The 26,124-nt window shown below is 40.5% G+C and overlaps 2 protein-coding genes across 2 annotated transcripts in view; both read right to left on the reverse strand.

Annotated features, from left to right (window-relative positions):
* Positions 1-675: 675 nt before the first annotated feature.
* On the reverse strand, positions 676-10,024 carry lrrc28 (leucine rich repeat containing 28). Its single transcript, XM_028575444.1, has 10 exons — positions 9,855-10,024; positions 8,813-9,038; positions 8,625-8,665; positions 8,230-8,267; positions 7,970-8,107; positions 5,993-6,199; positions 5,803-5,905; positions 5,384-5,580; positions 1,958-2,117; positions 676-1,791 (listed from the first exon to the last, which is right to left on the reverse strand). Exons 2-10 carry the CDS (start codon positions 8,978-8,980, stop codon positions 1,722-1,724), a joined length of 1,122 nt encoding a protein of 373 aa, XP_028431245.1. The 5' UTR covers positions 8,981-9,038; positions 9,855-10,024; the 3' UTR covers positions 676-1,721.
* A 5,629-nt stretch (positions 10,025-15,653) lies between these two features.
* Positions 15,654-26,124, reverse strand: part of igf1rb (insulin-like growth factor 1b receptor) — a 60,792-nt gene continuing 50,321 nt past the window's right edge. The window contains exons 16-22 of the mRNA XM_028585839.1: positions 24,800-24,870; positions 24,465-24,694; positions 23,676-23,783; positions 23,045-23,207; positions 21,021-21,150; positions 20,762-20,896; positions 15,654-19,659 (exon numbers count right to left, since the gene is read on the reverse strand). Of these exons, the coding sequence (XP_028441640.1) occupies positions 19,164-19,659; positions 20,762-20,896; positions 21,021-21,150; positions 23,045-23,207; positions 23,676-23,783; positions 24,465-24,694; positions 24,800-24,870 (1,333 nt within the window). The 3' untranslated portion in view covers positions 15,654-19,163. The remainder of the gene's footprint in view (positions 19,660-20,761; positions 20,897-21,020; positions 21,151-23,044; positions 23,208-23,675; positions 23,784-24,464; positions 24,695-24,799; positions 24,871-26,124) is intronic.

Raw genomic sequence — 26,124 nt, forward strand, 5'->3', positions numbered from 1 at the left:
ATCCTCATGTTGGGTGCATTATGCATATTACTTACTGTATGTAGACTTTCATCATGTTTCTGTGTGTGCACCCTATGCCCAGGTTTTTATATGAACATGCAGCATGATAATCTGTGTTATTTCAAATGTGCAGTCAGCAGAGATGTGATACTCCTATAGGGAGAGCAGAGAGCTGAGCACCAGCCAGAAGCTGTCGATCCTGTGCTTTCTGGTCCACAACCCCTCTATTAACACACACACACACACACACACACACACACACACACACACACACACACACACACACACACACACACACACACACACACACACACACACACACACACACACACACACACACACACACACACACACACACACACACACACACACACACACACACACACACACACACACACACACACACACACACACACACACACACACAGCTTGGCTGTCCTGACCTACTAACATTTGCAACTACATGTCACTGATGGCCAGAAATAACAGTAGTCTGCGATGTTAGATAACAAACCGTTGGTACTCCAAACATATACTGTACAGTATGCATGCATTCGTTGCTGTGAAACGGACAGAGGACATAGCGTGACCTGTGTTAAGTATTTATATGAAAATCTCACCTTTCCATGCATCCACTCTAACAAACTCTAAAAAAAGATACACATACTCTGAAAATTGTTGAAATCAGTCAAGATTTACTTCCAAACACACATTCAAAACAAATGATGAATTAGAATTGTACAACATAGTAATGACCATTAACAAACACGCATCAGTTCAACAGGAGAATGACACTGTGCCTCTGAAGTGTTCAAAGTAACCTTATTTCCTAAAAATGATGACACAAATATTTGACCCCAAACTGAATGGGCCTGCAGACTTTAAACCTGTTGCAACAATTTGGGTATTTTGGGTGCATGTAAATTATAGATGAATTTGAGTTTATGTAAAGATATAAACATTAGTTTTTAACATGTAAATATACGTAAACATATTAACTTCTGTTCTAAAATCAGTCCAATTTTCAAAATGGATACCTGTCCAATATGACTGACATTGCAAACTCTGTCAAAATTCTAATACCTTTTTAACAAATATGTGAGATGAATATTTGGCTCATTTTACTGACCGTACCTAGATTTTATACACAACTCCATAATAAATCTCTAACAGGTCACTGTACTTGCTGCAGAAAATGACACATATCAAATAGATGCACAGTCTTTAGTAAATTATAACCCTTCAAATTTTCTTCAGTAATCAGTCAAACAAAATACCTCAAATATGACTCCACAATCACTGGGATGTCTGCTGCAATACACTTATGTGTGAAAAATTACTGATTTCACAAAAATCAAACCGTGCTTGTTCTTAAAAAGTGCCCAGTTGTGAATAGTTACTTCACGTCTTATAGTGTTAGTTATTATTTTGACCCCCAACACAAACACAGGAATAAAACCCTCCCAGTTGGTTGGATTCAGGAACATCATGTAGGTTTGAGTCTTTGACAAGTATGTTAAAATGTTGCTTACCATGTGTGTCCACCATCTGACCCACCACACAACCACACAGTCTGCTTCTCTGTGGTTCTTAGCATTGTCAATCAAGCACAGAGCTCACAGACCCTCAAGATCCACCCAAATTACAAGCTGTCATCGGCCACCTTCAGGAAACCACTAAACAGCTCCTGAGCGAATGTGTACAGGGTGAAGGAAATGACATCATCCTTGGAGATCAAAGGTCCGGAGGCAGCGGCTAGAGCAGCAATAGGCCACAAAACTCACAGTCGTCCTTCAGAGGAAAGAAGATGAGCATGCATGTTTAGCTGACAACAATTAATTTGCAAATATGGAACGATATTTGTAGTTATCTGTAAACATTGTAGTGAAAAAGAGGGAAGCTGCTATATTGAGTTGTCAGCGGTCTGCTGTGTGAATGGAGGTGTGTTTGTTCTGACCTGCGGTGCACTCCTGCCAGCACGGTGTCACGGAGGGGAAAGAGTTTTGGGTAGATGATGGTGAACATGGTTTGACTGCAGCGGTGGCAGTGTCCCAGGGGGAACTGCAGCAGGTCCAGCAGGCTCTTCGGGAGGGTAATGGGAGGCAGCAAGTTCAGGTCTAAGAACACAAAAGTAGAGGAAGTATTAACTTAACCCTTTGCAGTCAAACAAAACGTGTTTTCCCCCCAGAAATTGAAACCTTCTGAGGAACTCAACCATCAGGGATCAGGGTCTAGATTTAGTTCTGGGGGCTTTATTTCTCCCCCAAAAAAGGCCCTGATCGGGGGGTAGTACTTTCTGAAAGTACAGAACCTTCGGGGTGGGGTTTGCACACAGCACGGCTGCTTCAACCTCGCCAGTCACTTCATTCCTAAAACAAGATCTCATAATGATTTAAGACCATTTTAGGACGAGGGGAGAACATTTCTCTCGGTTTGATAAAATTGAAACTAAAATTGGACTTTGATGTCGGCTTCCCGACTCATTTAAAAAAAAAAAGACGTGATCGGTCAAGCCAGCGGCCACACTGCCCTGCTGGCTGTAGACCAGTGTCTCGGGCCAGCCAGGGAGCATGGCAGGGCTTTGAATCAGAGACATCCTCAGCGATTACAATCTCAAGTGAAGAACTGCGAGCTACAGAGTGGGACCACCAGCAGCCCTCATCCCGTCATCTTGCTTTATATGTCAGCAGACTCACTGACCTAATCTTCCCAGGTCTTAGACGGGGTGGAAACGCAGACACCAATCAGCTGAAAAAACCTTCTAGTTCCTTAAAAATAGTTCTGCGGATCTTAAAAAAGACCCCAGAACTTGTGTCGAAAAGTGGCTTAAAGGGGTAATAGAATGATTATATAGGGTATTTTACACTGTTCCTTAAGGTCTCCTAATGGGGTATGTAACATTGGTTGGGCTGAAAATTGCCCGAATGCTATTTTATTAGGCCCTTAACTACCCTGTGAATATGGCTCTATTTGGAACAAGAGCTTTTCTTCCAAATATGGTATGCTCATGAATATTCAGAATGAGGTGCGTGCTGATTGGTTTGAGCAAACTACATAGAAACACATGGGAGACTCGACAGCAGGTCTCATATTTCAGACACTGCAAAGTTATACATTGTTTGTCGGGCTATTTCGTTATTAAATTCACTTCTGAGACTTTTTTAAGCGAGAAATCAACTATATAAAGCTCAAATATGGGACGTTTTACGAAAATTAATGGCTAATTGCAAATTTGGTAAGACTGTGTGTCGGAGTTCAGCCGCCGGTGCTGCCTGTGTTGTTGCCTCGCCACCCGGCCTGCCTTCCTCCACAGACCCCGGCTTGCTATGAGGTACTTGGAGCTCCGTCACGGCTGGCAGCCCACAGCACTCCATACCCGCGCAAAGTCACCGTCTTTTGGGCTAATGGACAACCAAATGCCCCTGCCCTGACAGAGCTCCAGGGCCTGCAGCTCCCCTCTTCCTGCTAGCTAAATGGCCCGTTGTCTGAGAGTGAGAGCGCGGTCAGCGAGCTTGTTACACCAGCAATCTCTTACCATGTTACACACATGTCACGCCACTTATACAACATCTAGCTAAATGTCTTATAAAGCAAACAACGGTGTCCAATATCAAGTTAATGAATATTTGTGAAGATTAGGGGTTTCGTTAGCTGCGACTGTCTTTTCAATCCTAGCTGTGTGTAGCTACAAATCACGGATAGTTAGCTTCATTTTTGGCGTAATTCGAGTATATTTACAGTTTGAATTTCACCACGCCACGTATACAACATCTAACTAAGGGTCTTATAAAGCTAACAACGGTGTCCAATTTCAAGTTAATGAATTTTTGTGAATTTCAGAGGAATTCTAAGAGGAGGCTAGCTAGCTCTCATTGATAGAGCTACATCCAGCCACAGGCTCTATCTATGAGACTCACGGACATTTGTTTAAATAACTCAACACATTATAATTACACACATTATAAGATTAACTGAAACCTGTGGTAAGAGATTGCTGGCGTAACAAGCTCGCTGACCGCGCTCTCACTCACACACACCTGGCATTAGGAAGAGGGGAACTGCAGGCCCTGGAGCTCTGTCCAGGCAGCGGCGTTTCGTAGTTCATTCACCCAAAAAACAGTGACTTTGCGCAGGTATGAAGTGCCGTGGGCTGCCAGCCTTGACGGAGCTCACTCGAACTCACAGCAGGCCGGGGTCTGTGAAGGAAGGCAGGCCAGGCGGCGGGGCAGCTACACAGGCAGCACCGGCCGCTGAACTCCGACACACGGTCGGACAAAAATTGCAATTAGACATACATTTTTGTAAAATGGCCCATATTTGACCTCTACACTGCATAAAAAAGTCTCAGAAGTGAATTTAATGGTAAAATAGCAGATGAATAACAATAATATACAATTTCTGAGATCTGCACGACCTAGAGTCAGAAGACTATCTGATCTCAGGTCAGTGGTGTAGCCTATGTAAATGTTGGTGCGTGACAAAGAGAGAGACTAGAGCCAAATGAGGAGGAGCCACCGAGTTGACGTCAACTAGGCGGCTCGTTGAGATTTGCCCGTTTTCAGAGGCAGTTTCAAATAGTGAGATCTGCAGAGGAAAGAGGTGTCAATGGGATTTAGAGGTTCTATGTATGTCCTAGTTACCCACTAAACTGTCATTATTCAACTATGACAAGGTAAAATCGGTTTTGCATTCTATCACCCCTTTAAGTCATTTTAAGTAACTTGATTAATAACCAATGTGCTTATAATGACTTTTTCCATCTCCAGTGATAGGTGTTTATTTTCTTTGTTTGGTATATTCAGTGATTCATTTTCTTTGGTCTTAGCTGACTCTGCTTTACGTTCATACAGCTCCAATCATAGCTTTCTACTGTCAGACACTGGGAGCTGCTCAGTATAAACAAATGCCCCCAAAAATAATTTTTACTTAATTATAAAGTTAAGTGTAGTTTATAAGTTAGTGACGCACAACTGGCCACATACATAAGAATAATACATTTTATTTAAAGGCGCCTTTCTTGGCACTCAAGGACACCGTACAGGGATACATAAGACATTTAAAAACAGCAAAAAATAAAGAATACAACAACAGAAAGAGGCAGAGCAAGTGACATCAAGTGGAATAGGCAGTTTCAAACAGATGTGTTTTGAGTTGCAATTTGAAATGGGGGAATGAATCGATGTTTCTGAGTTGGGGTGGTAATGAATTCCAGAGACGGGGAGCAGAGCGGCTGAATGCTCTGCTCCCCGTGGTGGTGAGACGGGTGGAGGGGACACACAGGTGAATGGAGGAAGAGGATCTGAGGGAGCGGGACGCTGGAGGAGATCAGACAAATATGGGGGGGCGAGGTTGTACATACATATATACATACAGGTATACTCACTGGTTGGGCGTTGCTGGTAGATGCGATGCAGGGTTCTCATGGCGATCTCCTCAAGGGGAACCACGTTATCCGTCTCTGATCCCAGCACCTTCACTTCAGCTGGAAGCCCGACCAGCGCCTCACCCAGCGCCTCACCCAGCGCCTCACCCAGCGCCTCACCCAGGTCACCCTCTAACACCTGGGCTGACACACCGCACCTGTACACACACAATTTTTTATAATCTCATATGCAACATTGTGTAATTGCATTTACTTTATGGTGTTTTCATAATTTTTTTAAAAACTTTTTTAGAATTTTGTTCCACTATTCAAACAATGCATAGCTAAACTAACTCATACTGCGGCTATATAAAATTTAGTTAAACTGATCCAAGTCAAATTAACTGCTTAATACCAAACTAACTGATTAGCTGTAATACCCGCTGCAGCCGATGACTTTGTTATACAAGTAGGAGGGAAGGCCTTTTAGGTCCACATTGTTGTCCACAAACACAAACTGCAGCTCTCGTGATCTGCCCAGATCTGAAACACACACACAGATATTATCATTGCCTCACGCACAATATCTACATCACTACGGCAACACACAGACACAGGGGTATCACTGACCGAGCGGTAGAAAGGTCAGCCGGTTAGCAGCCATGGAGAGCTGGTTGAGGCGGTGGAGCCAGCAGAGCTGCCGGGGAACGTGGCTCAACAGGTTGTGGTCAGCTGTCAGATTCTGCAGAGAAGTACAGCGGTGCAGGCGATCTGGTAGAGACACCAACTGGTTCCTGGACACGTCCAGAGTCTCCAGGTCCTGCAGATCACCGATCTCTGAAGGTGTCACACAAACATGAGAGAGAGCCCCAAACACTCTCTCAATTAGATCGCTGTCATTTAAAAACTAAAACAAATCAACAACAAATCTCAGAATAAAACGGTACAAAATGTAACAAAGTGAAAGTTTTTTTTAACGGGATAATATGGAACTTTACAATTTTGGTTGACTAAATTGATAGTAATTTTTAAATGACTAACAGTCAGCATTATTTTTCATGTGATCTAACATTTCCAAGCAGCCTGGAACCAAGAAAGAACACTCTTGAACCTATGTTTCTCAATATCACAGTTCCCTTTTCTGCTGTGTTCTGCATACACCAACTTGCAGTGAGTGAGAGGATTTGAGTCAGTCAACATGAATTAAGTCAGACGGACTGTTGTTGTGATCTTTTGTAATCAGACTGCAAATTCAAATTTCTAAACTGGGCTTTAAATGGAAATTAATTTTAACAAAAAAATAAGAAAACGCAAAAGATCTTCAGCAGGTAGGTAGTACTCTGTCTGACAGTGTGTGGGTAAGATACACTACTAACAGTAGACTGCTGAAATGTCACCAATGTTTCTCAATTATTTACAAAATGTTGAGGTTGAAAGCTCAAAATCATAAAAAACATTAAATTAAAACAAAATCATCTGGATTTTAGCTCCAGTTATGATACCTAGTTTCTACATTTGTAGTAAAGACACAATGCCCATATGGCCATATTCTCACGGTGTAAATGACACACAGGACAGCCATGCTGTTGCCCTCTGCTGGCAAATTAAATACTTGCAACTCAATAGACAATGGCCCAAAAATATTATATATTATATATATTATATATATATTATATAAGTAAAATGTTAATCAATTTGCTTGACTTTATACCATGAATGAAGTATAACTGGGTTCTCATTTCTCAGCAAAGACTCATGCTAGTGGAGTGACAAACATGAACACATACACAAACAAAGATAAGATGTGTACAACTATCTTAATTTTTTCTATTTTTTGATCAAATGATTATTGTCTTTTTGGGCACAACATATGCAGAGTATATGGACCAATACAACGACCAAACAAGCAGAAACAGCAAGAAAAAAACAACTAGAAATAAAAAACTTAAATCTTAAATCTATAGATTATCCAGGGCAGCTATAGTATCCATCCATGCCCTTATTGTCTTAGGGCTTGTTGTATCTTCTAATGAAGAACTGAATGTCCACAACATCCACATATGTTTGCAAGTTGAATGCAACGGGCGGCATTACATCTTCACAAGTTACTTTCACCGGTCTCACGCTAACAACAACGTCAACATCCGGTCAGCTGAACACACTCTGATTCAGAACTCAATGTAATGGCGCCTCCTTCTGGAACACCCATTATTAGCAGCTAACTTCAGAAACAGTAGAAGGAAACAAACTACCATTCCTCATAGCCAAATAACTGACACAGCTTACAGATAAGCATTCTTGAAACTTAATATTACAGTTAAGATATTACTGTTAGGATATCACAGTGCTCTAATCATCTCAACTGTTGAACAACTATGTTTATATATGTATTCATATCTTTGATAAACATGTACTATTCAGATGTATATTTTTTTTTCTTCACTTTACTGTATGTTTGGTCTGACAATTTCTACACAGTGATCCTGAAAAAGCAGTATTTAATTTCATCTGTGTTTTTCATAATTAGAATGACCAAATAAACCTGACCTGGCATTTGAAGAAGACAATGAGAAATAAATGAAAACAAGACCCAGACAGCAGTTTTACCTGGAGGAAGGCATTTCAGCTGATTATTGGACAGCCTCAGGTGTCGTAGAGACCTTAGTCTGCCAATCTCTGGACAGAGGAACTGGAGGGCGTTATTGCTCAGGTCCAGTGACTGCAGTCTGGCCAGGTTTCCAATAGCTGGGGATTGTGGTAAAAAGACAAACTTAACCAGCACAGATAAGGCGTTGCAGTGAAAAAGCAAGCTTTATGCTGAGTGGGGGGGGGAATGGCACCTTATCATGCCATAACAAAGGACCTACCTTCAGGAATAATGACTATGTTGTTTGAATGCAAATACCTTAAATGAAAAAAATAAATAAAAAATATTACAATTTGAATAGACCAAACTATTTGATATCTCGTTGGTTAATGTTCTAAAACAGTGTCATGCATGCCCTTTTGTCAGGTTTTGTCAAGTGTAATAGTCTGTCAGAGTTACAATTTACAAATGCATCATATAGCTTTATTCAGTCCAAACTACACAGATTTCAACATTCACAGTTCGCAGCCACAACATCCACTCAACTGCCGCTGTTCCTATTATACCAGCCAATATAATGGCATAAAACGTGCAGTTTCAGGCAACTCTTTTCTGTCAGATATAATTTGTTAAGATTATTTGTACAAAAATAACACAGCTTTGCTGAATACTCACAGTTCAATTAGATTTGGGAGCTTTTGAGCAAGATTGTCAGGCTGAGAGAGAGAGAGGGAGAGAGAGCAAACCATAATCAGTAAATGTCACAGGTTTGTACATTTGTCAAACAGTCTTGAGTCATGTTCTGTTTAAAAAATGAAGTGCATCAGTGATGTCTGACACTAGCAGAACCAGAGCGTGAATACCAGTGTTGTGAGCGAGTTCCTCTTCATGTACAGTCTCTCCAGAAACTGCAGGCCTTCGTCCTTCAGCAGCTCTACTGGGAACTTATTCAGGTTTCTGTAGTTAAGAAAGAGATTTTTGTGGCGCTCCTGTTTGGCCATGGAAATAGTCTCGTGGAGTTCAGTTGCCATTTCCTCCCCGGTGGAAGAGACTTGGCAGTGCCTCCTTTCTTTATGGCATCACCGTTTCCTGATAGAAAGCAAATGAACAGAGGCATTAAGAGGCTGAGAACAGACCATGTTTTCCCAGCATGCAACAGGACCATTTCACCAAATATTGGTGTACCAATAAAGTGTTATGTAAACTCTAATTATTGGAGCACAGAGATGCAATACATACAGCGGGGCATATTAGTTCATTTAAATAAAAAAAAATTTTTAGACGTTCAAAACCAAAAATCAACTCTAATTTCTGATTCTGTAATATTCTGACAAACTATGTTGCTGTATGAGGCAAATGGCTGCTTAACAGGCCACTCACTAAGTTTTCAGGTGTTTTTGACACTGACAGCGCAGGGAAGACGCAACATACTGCAAACAGACACTGTAACCTGTAACAAACAGACACTGTTAACTGTAATAAACAGCCACTGTTACAGACACTGTTACCTGTAACAAGCAGACACTGTAACCTGTAATAAACAGACACTGTTACCTGTAATAAACAGACACTGTAACCTCTAATAAACAGACACTGTAACCTGTAGCAAGCGTTACTTTAGTTAGATGAAATCATGTTGTCATTCCTAGCATCATTAGCATGCTAGCTAAGTAGCAAATAACCAGGGTTCAAAATTAACTTTTTCGTCCACCAGCCAAATGGCTAGTGAATGTTCAAATTTTACCAGCCATTCAATAGATTACCATTGTATTTTTGGCTGGTGAGTGAAGCAAATCTACCAGCCACTCGCATATTTTACCAGCATTTGGCTGGTAGATGGTGCTAATTTTGAACCCTGCAAATAACTGTCGATAATAATACGCTGTCCAGAAAGCAGTTATTTACCTTAATCGTGCAGGACCATTCTGTTCTACTTTATTTCCCACATGTGCACATGAGCCGCCTAATGCTGAATGGATGTCAGTGAAAGCACATGAGCTAAAGCTAACAGCAACAGTGGTGTGTCGTAAACAACGTAACACGTCACTGCCGTCACAGGTCACGCTCATGTTAAAAAAAAAAAAAAAAAAAAAAAGGTCACGCTCATGTTCTTTTTCTCTTCTAAATTCACTGCAGACAGCCGCTGCTGCCACCTGCCGTTACATCGTTAAACTGCATCTGAAATGGCATCCTTCATTTTATTTATTTGTTAATTTAAAAGGGACAATGCACATCAATTGACATTTTTTGTTTACACTCAAAATGTAAATGTGCCAGAGTTAGCAAAAAATCTCATTTTCATTGGTAGTCCCTTGGTCGGTCAACACATCTTTTTTTATTAATGTAATATGAAGATGCCATCTTATATAAAAAAAGAATGCAAGAGAGATGGAAAGCAAATTAAGAAAGAAGAGAAAAGAGAAAGGGACAAATAAAATAAATAAAAAATAAGTTCAATACATATAAGGACAATACCTATGATGAGGTTGTAATTGGTTTGAATCCATCTTTTGAGTGTGGTTTTAAATGACAGATAGCTGGTGCTTTCCCTAACCCATGATATCTAAACAACTCCAGTCCTAATAAAAAGAATCTAAACATGATATAAAAACATGCATATGATATACAATTCTTACCTACTTAATACAATACAATTTTTATACAATAATTAAAAATGAGTACACTTTTGGTTTGTTTTTAACCAGTTTTTGAGCCTGAAAGTAAACACTTTAAAGTCAGTTACAGTCTTGATGTCAGATGGTAATAAAAGTTTCGAGCTCTTCACAGAGAAGCTTCTCTGACCAAAGCTGGTCCTGCAGTATTGTATTTTCAGTCATGATTTGTGGAACTTCTGGTGACTGTGGTGCTGCTCAGTCTCTCAACAAATGAACTTAGTGGCTCAGGTGCTAAATGATTAATGCACTTATGAATTAGTTTAAGAAAGCAAAAATTGCTAAAGCTCTCAAAATTCATTAAATTATATTTCATAATGATGGTACAGTGATGGTGACGTATTGGTTTTTTATCCATAATTTGTATAGCTCTGTTGTATACGGAACCTATGCATTTGGTTGCAGTGGGAGCAGCTTGTGCCCACGCTGTCATGCAGTACGATATATGAGAAAAAATCATAGCATGCATGGATAGCAGGGCTGCCTGTTTTGGGATGTAGCTTCTGATTAGTTTGAAACAGTTGAGATTACTTTGTATTGTTTTTAAGATTCACTTAAACACTCTTTATGTGCTTGTCAAATTTTAGTTGAGGATCTAAAATCAATCCTAAATATTTAAATTCTGTAACTGGATCAATTTCTTTATTTTTTATATTAATATTAAAGGTGCAATATGTAATATTGTATGTAATACTGGCAGCTAGCGGTTAAAATAGTTACTGCACTACCAATTCAAAATACTGGAGAGTCGTCTCCCCCCCTCCTGCCCAGACTCCAAGTTCACGGGGGTTGCCAGGCTGAGACCGCAGCATTCACAACAATGTAGCTAGACGCTTTTCTCACATAGCCAGACATTACTCCACAGCACAGCAGAGTAGCTAACGTTAGATGCTAGTCTCACATAGCCAGACATTACTCCACAGCACAGCAGAGTAGCTAACGGTAGATGCTAGTCTCACATAGCCAGACATTACTCCACAGCACAGCAGAGTAGCTAACGGTAGATGCTAGTCTCACATAGCCAGACATTACTCCACAGCACAGCAGAGTAGCTAACGGTAGATGCTGGCTATATTGACGGTCATAAAAGCCCGTGCTCACGCGGAGCTCTGTAACCAACTGACAGACACACTTTTTCGGCCTAAAATGACAGTATGAACCGCTAAAAACACAACAACCTCACTGTCCTCTCCACACGCCAGTCAGGCACACTTCCTCGGCTTAGAATTACAATACGAAACGCTAAAAATACCACTACCTTGCCAACGGAACACACTTCATTGGCTTAGAATTACGGCAACAATCGCTAAACACACTGCAAACTCACAGTCCTCTCTTTCCGATTTACAGCCCCCCTCTCGTGGCTTAAAATAACTCACCGTTGTCGGCTCCAGCCGCTGAAGAGGCTACACGCTGTAAACAGCCATGACAACAGTTAGCAGGGTTAGCATGGCGGCGTTAGCCAGGACCAGTCGGGATCACTTTACTGGCTATGTCTCAATTGTTTTTGCGAGTAACCAACTCGGGTACTCTAGCTATATAATTCAATGTGAGTACACAAATGTTGAAATGACAAAAAATGCCTATCCCTAGTAGCTGTGATAAATTAGCCTGAAGCTAATGCTTACCTGTTCAGGAGAAAATAAGCCAACTCTGCGTCTTTTTGGGATCTAAGCTGTCTCCATCTTTCAAATACATCTCCAATATTTACCAGGGGGTTGTTACGTCTCTGGTCACGCAACTGTTAGAAACATGCTGTTTTCTTTTTTTTATGTCATGTAGAATCTATCTCTGTTGATCCTGTTTGTTTGTTTGCTGCTTTCATGGCTGTACTACCGTTACAGCTGTAGCGCGCTGGGTTTACGTTTTTACAGGTATATCTGGCAACCCGGCCTGGCTGTCAAACTGGGCCGTTGATAACAACACACAGATCAAAACATAAACATAAATTCCGTCACGGAATGTAAATTTCAAAAAGAAAAATACTGATATTAGCATTGTTGTCAGAAAAGATAGTATTTCAGTTTAACATGTTTCCTTAATATCTGATGAGGCATTGGTGTCATTTTTGGATTTATTACAGTACAAATATTAAATATTGGACCTTTAAATCTACCTTTTAAATCAAGTTTTTTAATGGAAAAGCACATGGAAACTGTTTTTGAGAGATTTAGAACTAAGTGATTTTGGATGAGCCATTGTTGGATGTCAGACATACTAGTGGACAGTGCAGCTGCAGCCTGCTCAGGTGACCTAGTGGGTGCATAAAGAACAGCATCATCCGCATAGAGCTGACAACTGGCATCTGAGCAGTGCAGAGGTAAGTCATTTATAAAGAGACTAAACAGCAAAGTATAGATCCCTGAGGAATACCTACCCATTTTTATGTTTGAGAGTGCAGATATGTTTTGATCAACTTTAACACACTGCACTCTAGACTGGAGATAAGACGTAAACCACAACACTGCCTCACTTGAGAAATTAAAATTTAACATTTTAGATAAAAGCAAACTATGATTGACCGTATCGACCTTTACCTTTTTAAGATCAATAAATACAGCTCCCACCACATTGCCCTTGTCCAGGGACTTTTTTACATTTTCAATTAAACAGCAGTTTGCTGTTTCAGTTGAATAACCTGGTCTAAACCCAAACTGGTGTGGATGGAGTAGCTGTCTGGCTTCTAAATGGTCATTCAATTGCGCTACTACAACTTTGATTATTTCTGCAACTTTTGTATCCGACACCTCTTTAATATAAAAGGAATCTGTTGAGGTGACTCTCAGTGAATGATTAAAATGATTCACAGGCTGGAATTCCTTTGTTAATTCTTCAACAGATTGTACAAAGTATTAATTGAATCCATCCGCCATAGTGGCACAATCGGTTATAATATTGCCATTGATGTTAAGTTTTGTAATCTTTTTCTGTTTATTTGATTTATTAGTCAGATTATTTAAATGACTCCAAAGTGAATTATTGTTACCTTTAGCACTATCAATTAGATGAGTGTAATATTTCACTTTTGCTTTCCGCAGCTCATTTACGACTTTATTCCTTAAACTTCTATAAGTCAGGAGATCGGTATTAAGTTTAGATTTAAAAAATGTTTTCAAAGCTAAATCTCGCTTTTTCGTATTTCATTATTTATCCAGGGCACCGTAGAATCTTTTTTGTTTAGATTTTATTTGCTTTGTAGATTTTTCCATCAGACTTGAAATAGATGTGGTCATGGAATTACAACACTCCTCTACATTGTCTAGTGTCATAATTTGTTCCTAGTTTATGTTTTTAAGTTCTCTTTCAAATTGCAGAATTTTACCTTTCGGAAGAATGAATTGTATTTTTTCATGATCAGGTTTACCAAAGTACTGCAGGCGCTTCTTCATCAGTTTCCTAACAGTCAAAGTCATGTTGTGGTCTGAGAGTCCACTAATCAAATTATAAGTCCTTGTTATTCGTTCTGGTCTGTTAGTAAATACCAAGTCAATGAGAGTCTTAGTCTGCCTTGTTATCCTTGTGGGTCCTACAATCATTTGTCGATAGTTAAATTTTGTCATATATGCTTTGAGTTTTTGTTTACAGTTTTTGTCAGACCAGTTAATACTGTAGTCACCATACCATATTGTCTCTCTGTAAGAGTCCAGTTGTTTAACTATAACATTTAATTCATCATAGAACTTAACATTATGAGAAGGTGGATTATAAAGGACATTTATAATTATATTAATATATAAAGGGTTACATTTAGGGCGAGAAATTCCAGGGTGACTAATTGACATTTAAATGTGTCTTTGATGTATATTAATACTCCTCCCCCTTTGCTTGTCATTCTGTCCTTTCTAAAGCACTGATACCCAGCAATGTCAATCATATTAGTTTAGGAAACTGTCAAAATTGAATAAGTTGCATTTAGTAGTGACAGTGGTGATAGCTGATAGGTTTCTGATCTGTGTTTTTAAAGTTTGCTTATAGAGGGTTTCTATTGGTTTCTATTGGGACCAGCTTGTCAAACAGTATGATATGTGGGAAAGGATTATGGCATGCCTAAAACATCTGGCTGACTCTGTAGTTAGATATGGCCTTATGTGTCTAAAGTTAGCCAGATTATATCTGATGGTATTATGCACTTTTTAACATGCTTTTTAAAAGTTAAATTAGAGTCTAAAATGATACCAAGGTATTTCAAATCAGACACAACCACTAGTTTTTCTCCTTCAATAAAAACATCAGCCTGCTGTGCACTTGTGGATTTCTTAGAGAAGAACCTACTGACTGACTTGTTCATGTTAAGATGTACAGTAGGTATGACCTTTTTAGCCAGTCAGAAACATGGAACAGTGCTTCAGTTATCCTTCATACAGTGTACATTTACTCAAGAAGTGAAGTGCTAGAGGTAACATTTTAAGGTACATAACTATTTTATACTTCTACTACATTACTTTTCAAAAGGAAATATTTGACTTTTCTCCACTACATTTATTTGACAGCCCGTTGCTGGCTACTTGCCAGACACAACATCTAACAGATAAGGATGACGATTTAATCAGTATATGGTCATTTTATGATGCATTTGCTGAAGATCAAACTACCCATCAGTTTATAAAGCAGTTCAAACGACCTGCTCCTTACATGTTAATGCATCAGTAATCAGATTCTAATAATAGAAGAGAGAACATAAAAAGTACTTTTACTTTTTACGTTAAGGACATTTTGCTGTTAATACTGCTGTAGCTCTCCTCAAGCTACATTTTGACTTAAGGGTTGTAATTTGTAATCATTGACTGTATATCGAAGATATAACACATTTATATTTTCAGGTTTTTATTAGTATTTGGGGTTTCTACTAGAACACTTCTATCGGTGGAATTGTTAAACTTATTATTTACTACATTCTCCGGCACAATGTACAGTATGACTTCCTTCAGTGCATCTAGTCTCCTCATCTTCTAGATTTCCTTTCTCCTGAGAAGTCTGTCACTTGCACAGATGACCCAAATAATACACACTTCTCAACAAAGACAAGCAATGGAACAGTTTGCATACATTTTTATTCATCTTAAATCTTGTGTAGAAAAAAGGAATCAGAGAAACAGACACTTTTCCTTCAGCCAATCATTTTTCCCAGTACTCAGAATATATTGATAACAGCATGTACAAAAGAAAACCAAAATTAAATCTCAATCTAACAGATCATTTCAATAGAAACGCAAGAGTTGGAAAGCTATGAATAACTTACACATATCAAAACCTTTGTAACAAATTGGCCAACAATGTGGGGGAAGGGGGGGGTAATTTAATTTGTTTGATTGTATGTCCACTCTGTGGTGCTCCAGTGGTAAAAGTGAGGCAAAAATCAGACCACAAACATAGAAATAGCCATCCTGATCTGATCTCAGGATGAAGTGGTCTCATCACTCGGCTGTGGTCGGACTGGGTGAAACAGACTCTTAACCAGAACACACAGTACTTCCAGCCTGACTACTACACAACAGACTACCAGAACACACAGTACTTCCAGCCTGCCTACTACACAACAGACTACCAGAACACACAGTACTTCCAGCCTGACTACTACACAACAGACTAACAAAGGGAGGAGGAGGAGAAGGAACAGGTTTGGTTTGTGGTTTGTATTTGACCGTATTAACAGCAGTACGATCGTCATCACAGCCTGACAAACAGAGAACACAGTTCTTCTTTTTCTGTGGAGATAGATTGAAAAATAAAAAGTGAGGTAGATGGATGGTTGAAGGAATAACAAAACCTTGCCCAAAATAGCAAAAGAAACATCAAAATATTAGAGGGAAGTTGTGGGGAATTTGTAAAGTGATTTACACTTCACATAAAAATAAGAAAAATAACCAAGGAACATCTGGGTTGGGAATCCAAACTTTCTGAGATGAATGATCCTTTAATATCTATTCCATGTGGTCCAATCTGATCGTACTTGTCTTCATATTTTAGTGTGCATTTCTTCAGTAAACCTTGATAAAGCACTATGTCTAATGCTTAGATGTTCAGCACAGTTAGAGCTGTGATCATTTGTGTCTTGCTGAATTTAGATTTAGTATTTTAATAAAAGAACAGGTTCAGGAGAAGAGAAGAGCCTCATGAGCATGTGTTATTCTCAAGTCCTTTTAGTGTTATTGTGAAATCTTATTTTTCTTAAAGCTTAAACAATGTCTGTGCTGTAAGATAATTCCAATTTAACTTCAGCAATCATCTACAAACACGTTAATATGTTGAAAAAATATAAATAATGTGGATCACTCCAGCAGCATACAAAAACACCCCCTTGATTCAAGAGAGAAGTTGATCAGCAGGAAGTGAAATGATCCAACAGACAGGTTTTTTTGCACTTGCCTTTAGAAAAATAAGATGTTAAGGATAGCTGCTACATTAAATCCATTCTATTTTGCAATCATTTGCACTTTGAACTCAGTATTACTACAACAGGCCATCAGACACGTCAAAAATATTACTGCATGCAACAATATATAATAACGTTAGTTAAATAATTAAATGGAGTTTCTTTACCACTGAGCAGTTCTTCTGTTCATCTAAAAACAAAAAACTTTCTGTCGTTATATACCAACTGATTGGAAGTAAAAGGAAAAGTATAAAGCATTACATTTATTTTTACACTCCTCCTCATCCTAACTAACCCTAATTAACTAACAATATTCTTTATTGATGTATTCAGTTATATTTTGGCTAGTCTGATTACATTTTACTTGAGGTTGTCAGAATTGGGGTTCCATACAATAAGTGCAACGACCCATCCATCCAAAGTTGGAAAACCATTTCTGGTTTCAGACTGTTGTAAGAAACACTGCTCTTGTCTAATGATAAAAAAAATAACAACAGAGGTATACACACACACACACACAGACACACACAGACACACACACACACAGACGTGGCTGGATGTCTCTGGGTATGACAGCACAAAAAGAAGAAAAAAAAAGGAAAGTAGAAAAGGATTGAACTTTTCTCTTTGACCTGAGATTTAGTTGGGACTCAGCAGTGATGCCTGACCTCTGACCTCTGACCCCGTAGACCCTAGAGAACAGAGGCCGAGGCGAGAACATGGATCATTGGTACCGTCGCTGTCCTATAGTCAGATGGGAGGGGAAGTCACCGCTGCTTCAGAATACAAGGCAAACTGTCGTACCTTTACACAAACACAGCAACCAAACCAGCTGACATATACATTACACAATTACAAGCATTACAAAAATGGACTGGAGTGGAAACGTTTGTGGATCCAACCTGAAGGAGACGGTTTTTTTTTCTCTTTTTATATATAGATATCAACTATATTACAACCACAAGAGAAATCAGGAATAGCAGCTTCTTTCTGTACATGATGAAAGTCTCCAACCGTATAAAAGTTAGAAAAGTGACACAAACAACTGGTGCGTACATAAAAGCTCTGCCCACGTATAGATGTTGTAAATGTTGGAGACTAATGACTAGTCTAAAAAAAGAGAAAAGAATGCCTCTGAACTCGGGGCATACCCCGATCAAGAGACGTTCTAGATCTAGTCTTCATATTTGATTTCCTCTTTATGGGCTTCCCTCCGCAGTCCTTGCTTCAAGGTATTCATTTTTTTTGCTTCTTTATTGATTGGATTTGGCGTTTAAACCGTAACAGAACGGCACTTGTGTGAGAAGAGGATGTGGCTCAATTTCAGAGTCCACCACGTCATTTTGATAGAGGAGCTGTAGAGGACTGGAGAGGGACGTTCATTTCCCTTTTGATCACAGATTTTAAGAATGATGTTGTAGCAATACAAAGTGCTTTCATTTTTCAATCCGGTGTGTTGGAGCACTACAGGCCAATACTGCAGTAAAGATAATTTGACAATTTTGGCAACACATTTGGCAGATTTGACCTTTCTCCCTCTGGTTTGTTTGTTTCAGCGGATTGGCTGTTGACCCGGCATTACGCTGACCCCCCAGCCTGCAGAGCAACAGGACTGCGGAGGACCTCTCTGAAGTGCTTCTTCATTAGATATGCTCAACAGTTTCACCATAATGCCCGCTCAAAAGCAACCACAACGGTGGTCATTTATAAAAGGCCTACACATTTTGTTTTCCTCCCATTTGAAAATTCATATACAAAAGTAACAAACAACAATTTGGAAAATAAGTTCAGCCATAAAGAGAGGGAGAGATCTCCACCAAATAATTTCTTACTTTCTTTTTTTACTGTTAATTTCTTTTCTTTTGGTCGTCCCACTCAGCAGCCAGGGCAGGGTCACATGGGACAGTCAGCTGGTACAAACCAAAAGCACAACAATATGAAACAGGTGGTCTCAGGAGGTCCAGCAGAACATGGACCCAGTGACCCTTTTCTCCACCTCGCTGCGAGTCTTTGCTCCACACCGAGTAGCCACACCTAGCTGGTGGACATGGTTTTGCTGTATGTGATAAAAAATAAACAATAAAAAAAAAGAGCTCCCACCCACTGAGACATCGGGTTCTGCAGAAAGAAAGGTGGCGGGGTTTGCAGTCTGGTGGGGTGTCTGTCCAATCAGCAGGCAGAGGACTGCGGGAGGGGCATGGCACGTTCGTTTTTGCGCCCTCCGTTCATGTGTGCGTATGGCGGCAGTTCGTCCAGAGACGGCCGCACCGCCCCTGGCCCTGCTGCGAGCCCCGCCCCCGACAGCCCGTTGGCTGCCTGCTGGCCGGAGGGCTGCTTGTCCATGGCAGTGGTCGACGTACAGGGAGAGGAGGGGGAGCTGGGGTCTAACGAGGGGGCAGGCGGAGCCTCTGAGCTAGGCGAGGGTGGGGTCTGCTGTGGGACTGGGGATTGCTGTGACTGTGTGGAAGAAGGGGGCTCCAGAGGAATCTCGTCCATACTGTCCAGATGGAGCTGCGGCGCTTCGGGCGGCTTGTTATCGCTGCTGTAGAAGAAACTAGACTCTCTGAAAGATGGGTCCAGCTCGTCCTTTAGGCTGCTGATGATCTCCAGGAAGGAAGGACGCATCTTAGGATTGTACTGCCAACACATTCGCATCAGCTCAAACCTACACAAACGCACACATACACATACACGGGTTAGCTCAGTCTGCATCACCAACATGTCCTCCTGTAGTAATGACTGCATCCAGAGGAACAGGGCCTTCCTACAACAAGCTAATATTTACTTTTGCCAAATCTTTGCTTTCTGTTGCTAAAACGGCCGTATGTGACCCCCTTTACTTTTTGTTTATGAAGTATTTGATCTAAACCCAGTGGTGTTATAGGCTGCTTTCTGTGACAATTCATCGGTCAATAAAAGGTTTACTTTCAATACACTTGTATGATAATGTGTATTCTTGGTTATGCTATAAAATTATTGCTAAAAGTTATATTTTACTATTTGGATACAGGGACAGCAAGCAACATTAAAGAGTCTAGTTTGCGAGTGGTGTCAATCTTCTCCTCTAATTCTTGGCATAAAAGCAAATAAACATATTTACCACATTTTAAACTATTCCTTTAAGGCTGAATACATTTACAAATTTACAAATGGATGCAGTCTATGCTGTTAGAGTTGAAGTGACAGACCTGTCAAAAATCTAATGTAAAGCTAATGCCTGTAAAGTTATGCCATACAACCCTGTAAAATATCCTAAAACTGCACACTGCAGTTATAATGAAAGTGTTTTTATCTATTATATGTTTAATGCTAAGTATAGGGACAACATATTATTTAAAAAATGATTGCTGTTAGAAAACATCAGTAGAAATTTGCTTTTGGAAGCAAACCCTGTGCCTTCACATTTGTTCTCCTCATAATTAAACCATCTGGTGTTTTCTAAATGTTTTGTGGTTGGTGGCCAAATTTGTCTGCCACGCTCACAACTCTTTAGATGTGGATTTACACTTGGGCTGTTCCATATTAACAACAAACGCAACATGGAGAAAATAAGAGCAAAAACAGACGAGCCATGAACACTATCAGCACTGTGGTATGGAAATCCCAATGAGTGCAGGCTGATGGGCAGCAGCACTGCTACACTGTTTGAGTGAATAAACACTAGTCCGTTATGATTGAACTAGCAAAGTAGAGGAAAACATGGCACACAGGAAGATCTTGGCTTGTAGATAGAAACGTGTGAAATGGAGATTGGATGTGTGTCTTACAGCATGTCAGGACAGTTCTGTGGTTTCTCCAGCAGCCCTCCCTCCATGACGAAGCGGAGCACCTGCTCATTGGACAGACCTTGGTAGGGCTGCTCTGCCAGGGTGGCAATTTCCCACAGTACAACCCCGAAAGACCTAAATGGAGGGAGGGGGTTAAATCAGTGTGTCTTCCATTATTACTACTGTACTCTGAACATATTCTTTGAATGAACTAAAGACAGAAAATGAAGTTTGTTTCTGTTTGTGTGCGCCTGCTCACCAGACATCAGAGGTGGTGGTGAAGACTCCGTCCTTAAGGGACTCAGGTGACATCCAGCGGACTGGGAGCAAACCCTTACCACCTTTACGGTAGTAGTCTGTCTCATAGATGTCTCTGGTCATGCCAAAGTCTACATACACACACACACACACACACACACACACACACACACACAAACACACAAACACACAAACACACAAACACACACGTTATGTGGGTCCATATTCTACAGGAGGGTGCTCTTTTCTGAAATTATAGGCCATATTACTGCAGTAACCATAATCCCTTAGAGATCACTCTATTACTCATTATCGGAACCATTAGGGTCTTGATGATGGCCTAGACCTTTTCACACTCAACGAGGTTACACATTAAAAATGGGTTAGATCCTATTCTCTGATGGGAAATAAATCTGGACAAAAGATGTTTACTTGCATCACATTTCCACTGAAGAGGTCAGCTCTGTGGGAGATGTTTGCCCCTAGAGGGTTCTCTTTCTGGGAATGAAGTTAGCCTTATGATTTGGCCATCCAATAATTTGACAATTAAGACATTTCCACTTTATGAGCATGCTCCCAGCTCCCTCCCACCTCTGCTCCATAGCTGACAGGGACCTCTGACCTTGTTACAGTTCTTTATACCATGGTCTGGGTGAATACTCAATTCTGATTGGCTGCAGGGTGTGAAAATGACTGTTTACTGTTCTAAATTAATGTGCTACATTAAAACAAAAAGGAAATGTCAATCTGTTATTTTTAACACTGTGTGCTGCTTCAGTGCCTCGTCCTCTGAACACCACAGGATGGAGCTAACACACACGCTGTAAGAAGTTAGACTCTGAACACCACAGGATGGAGCTAACACACACACACTGTAAGAAGTTAGACTGTGAACACCACAGGATGGACCTAACACACACGCTGTAAGAAGTTAGTTATACTCTGAACACAACAGAATAGAGCTAACACACACGCTGTAAGAAGTTAGTTACACTCTGAACACCACAGGATGGAGCTAACACACACGCTGTAAGAAGTTAGACTCTGAACACCACAGGATGGAGCTAACACACACGCTGTAAGAAGTTAGTTGTACTCTGAACACCACAGGATGGAGCTAACACACACGCTGTAAGAAGTTAGTTATACTCTGAACACCACAGGATGGAGCTAACACACACGCTGTAAGAAGTTAGACTCTGAACACCACAGGATGGAGCTAACACACACACTGTAAGAAGTTAGACTCTGAATACCACAGGATGGACCTAACACAAATGCTGTAAGAAGTTAGTTATACTCTGAACACCACAGGATGGAGTTATACTTCCCCTCTAAACAGACTTTGTTTCACAGTGAATAACATTATCTCACATCCCGTTCACTGTTCAGGTCGCTACTTCAGGCTGCGGTCGACAGTAACGTTATACATCGCCAATAAAATTGTTCGTAAAAGTCGTTATATTGTTTTGGGGATAATGACATGGCTGATACCTAGCTTGTCTTGTTGTTCAACATATTGTCAGTTTTTGTTCTACTGATCGCCAACTGTACACAATGTGATTGTCTTTGGATCTTGCTAGCATAGCGTTAGCTTTCTGGCTCGGAGCTCAGTGGACTATAAATAGCTCCGGTTGCTAAGGGACGCAAGGCGTATCTAAGGTCAAGAACAACGTTTGCATTGCATAAGAACCTTATAGGATGGGAATGATTGTTCCAGGTATTAGTCCAACAGTCAGGCATAACCAAGTTCCAGGTATTAGTCCAACAGTCAGGCATAACCAAGGAAACAGAGTTATTGTTTGTAAAAACTTAAGATTTGGATTGTAAAACTAATTAAAATATAAACTAATGATTTAAAAATGTTATTTGGCAAGTGACCATGGTATAAGCGGGTTACTGCCCTTTGAGGTGTCCATTGTCAGGTATTAATGGACCTCCGCTGCGGGTCGGACGGTTCACGCCTCACCGTCGTCCATTAATACCTGACAATGGACACCTTGTCGGACAGTGACCCTTACTTACCTCCTATCTTAACAGTGAAGTCCTCGGCCACCATGCAGTTCCTGGCTGCCAGATCTCTGTGGACAAACTTGTTGGCGTTGAGGTAAGCCATGCCGTCAGCGATCTGCCCAGCCATCTGAAGCATCTTCTTCAGAGGAGGGAGAGACAGGCTCGACCACTGTTGCTGGAGACAGACAGTCAGATGGGAGAAAAGTAAGTTCTCAGAAGAAGAATAAGGTGGTGTAGCTGAGCCACAGGATATCAGCCCCCTTGGAGTACTATATACATACCACATAACTATTAAATGTCATATTGTGACAAGTTCACCACGAAATATGTAGTGAAATAGGTTATTTTTAGTTAGGATATAAAATTACTCCAATTTGCAGTAACTGATTGTTACAATCCAAGTATATACTGTATAGTCTGTCTGTAGTGTGAGTACAATTCATAAATCTAAGTGTTCAAATGATAAATCCTCATCATAATATGAGAGTTTATGGGTACCTACAGTTTTTTTATTTTATTTTGTTGTATCATACATAGGTATTTAGCTCTTTATTGCGAATATCAAATCAAGCTGACATATCCCCATACTAAGAACAGGGAACTGGGGGGAAGAAGCCAATGAGGATGAGAAGTCAGTCAGTACCTCTTTAGGTCGCAGGGAGCGTAAGTAAGTCTTCAGGTCCCCTCGTGTCATCAGCTCCATGATGACCAGGGTGGGTTGGCCCTGAGAAACCACTCCCAGGAGACGAACCTGCACCAAACACAGCATGTCACAACCAGGACACAAAAGGATGGACTGACACTGGGGGTGTGACCAGACACTCTGCTCACAAGAACGAAACGAGATTTTAACACTATCTTAAAGAAAACTTCAATTAAGTAAAATAGTCTTTCCTCAGAGAACCGTGGTTACAATGTAACCAAGCATTTCATTGCAGCAGTAAACAAAGAAGTAGGCAGCACTTGAATCCATTTTTTACCATTTTAAGATGAAGGGAGAACATTTCTCTTTGTTTAATATCATTAAAAGTGAAGTTAGGTTTTGCTTTCTGCTTCTGCAGTGTGTGTGGTGGGCGCGAGTGAGAGAGAGAGAGAGTGAGAGCAATCATACCCTCTAACGTTCTAACACTGGGTGTTTTTGCCGGCAGCTTTGTACAATTGCAACTCTCTGCAAAAGTGAACTCAGAGTCAACTTTGGCGAACGGAGATCTTCTCTGCTAATTTAGAGGTCCAAGCCAGACTCATCTTCAAAGCCAGATGTATTATTAAGACCAACCAGGTCAGACTCCGTCCATGGCTACTGCTCTGCACTTGTGACCGATATGGCGAGACAATTTTTACCTTGACGAGAAGTCTCGTCTTATTTTAATCTTGCGAGACCATCTATGTGGTCTTAACATGTGCATGTGTGTGTGCGTGCGCATTTACATACCACGTGGTGACAGTTGAACTCCTTCATGACAGAGGCTTCATTGAGAAACTCTATTCTCTCCCTCATGCTGGCCGACTCGTTGACAGTCTTAATGGCGACATGTGTCTCTGGTTCATCTTTGACCACGCCCTTTGCCAAGCCCTCATACACCATGCCAAAGGACCCCTGGCCGAGCTCACGACTCAGGGCAATCTTCTCCCGTGCCACCTCCCATTCATCTGGTACATACACTGCACAGAAAAAACACAAATGTTAATAAAGGCCCTTCATAGATGTATTCCAGTTATTCTGACAACAATAAAATATTACATTTCTCACATACACACTTCACTCACTTTCTGCAGCGCTGAAGTACTCTGGGTTGACTGAGGCGTACAGGACTCCATTTCCAAGCCGATCACTGTTCCTGACCAAAACGAAAACAGAAATGTTTACAGACACACTTGCACATACTGTTTCGCATGCAATGCATACTTTTGGGATCTGCATGGTGTATAATCATGCAGATCAGTTTCAGCTTCCAAAAATATTGGCAAAATGCAGTACTGAAACATTTCTGAAAGCCTAATGGGGTTGGATCAATTCAAAACATTGTTTTAAGATAAAAAAAGAACTTGTATTTCAGCATGGCCGTTGTTAATTTCTAGCATAAATTAATAACATTGTCTCCCAACTTTTAATTAGTTTTGTCCAAATGAAGATTGGTGAAGCATGTTCTTTATTTTCTGAGCCCAATAGCTGGCGCGCTCTGTTCAACAAAGGGTTGAAAGCACACTGAACTGTAGGGATCGACCGATTTATCGGCCGGCCGATATATCGGGCCAATATTCACGTCTTTTACGTGTATCGCATCGGCCGATACGCGGCTGCTGCGTTCGCCGATTTTCCCAGGATTATTTACAGACAGGCGTCCACACAGGCAGCTCTGTGTTGCTATACGCTGCAGTTTACGTGCAGACCATGCACTGCCCCTGCCCCTCCCCCCACTAGCAGAGTGCTAGAAGGCTGCTCAAGACAATGGTAAGTTTTAAACTTTGAAAGCATCTTTTAACTGTTTGACTTAGCTGAAATATTGCCATACATTTGAAAGTGGAAACCCGTTGCTCTATATGTGCTTGCAACTATAGCTAAGCAAGTTTGTGGGTCCAAATGGAAAATGTGAATGCCTCGTCTATATAAACTGCTTGCCATTGTATTTAGGGAGCTGCAAATAGCCAAGTTGTAGGCTATCCGCATACGGTAGTTGTTCCTAACACTGGTCATAGGATTCAGTAATGCCGATGTTGGGTTAGGGTTAGGGTTAAAGAAATGGCAGAGCAGATTCCGAAAACAAATTCAGTGTGGCAGGGTTTACATTTTTATGATGTAAATTGAGGGAGCAAAAGCAGTATCGGCTCCAAATATCAGCTCAAGAAAATTGGCAGCCCGTATCGGTCATCGGCTAAGGCTGATGGAAAAAAAATCAGTATCGGCACAAAAACAAAATCCATATCGGTTGATCCCTACTGATCTGCCATTCCTTGAGCCCGTTTCTCTAAACCAAGAGCTCCATCTAATTGAGTCAACATAGACAACTAATGCTTCATGAAGCTTCATTTGGACATCACTAGTTTAAGTCACATAAAAATACATGATTTTTTTTCTCAACTTCAGTTTTGAT

The sequence above is a fragment of the Perca flavescens genome, chromosome 1 (assembly GCF_004354835.1).
Source record: "Perca flavescens isolate YP-PL-M2 chromosome 1, PFLA_1.0, whole genome shotgun sequence".
Classification (NCBI taxonomy): domain Eukaryota; kingdom Metazoa; phylum Chordata; class Actinopteri; order Perciformes; family Percidae; genus Perca; species Perca flavescens.

Coding starts and splice junctions, on each gene's coding strand:
- lrrc28 (XM_028575444.1), bottom strand. CDS start 8,980: ATGGCAACTGAACTCCACGAGACTATTTCCATGGCCAAACAGGAGCGC. Junction 8,666..8,812: donor GGAACTCGCTCACAACACTG/GTATTCACGCTC, acceptor TCTCTCTCTCAG/CCTGACAATCTTGCTCAAAA. Junction 6,200..7,969: donor GCTGAAATGCCTTCCTCCAG/GTAAAACTGCTG, acceptor TGACACCTTCAG/AGATCGGTGATCTGCAGGAC.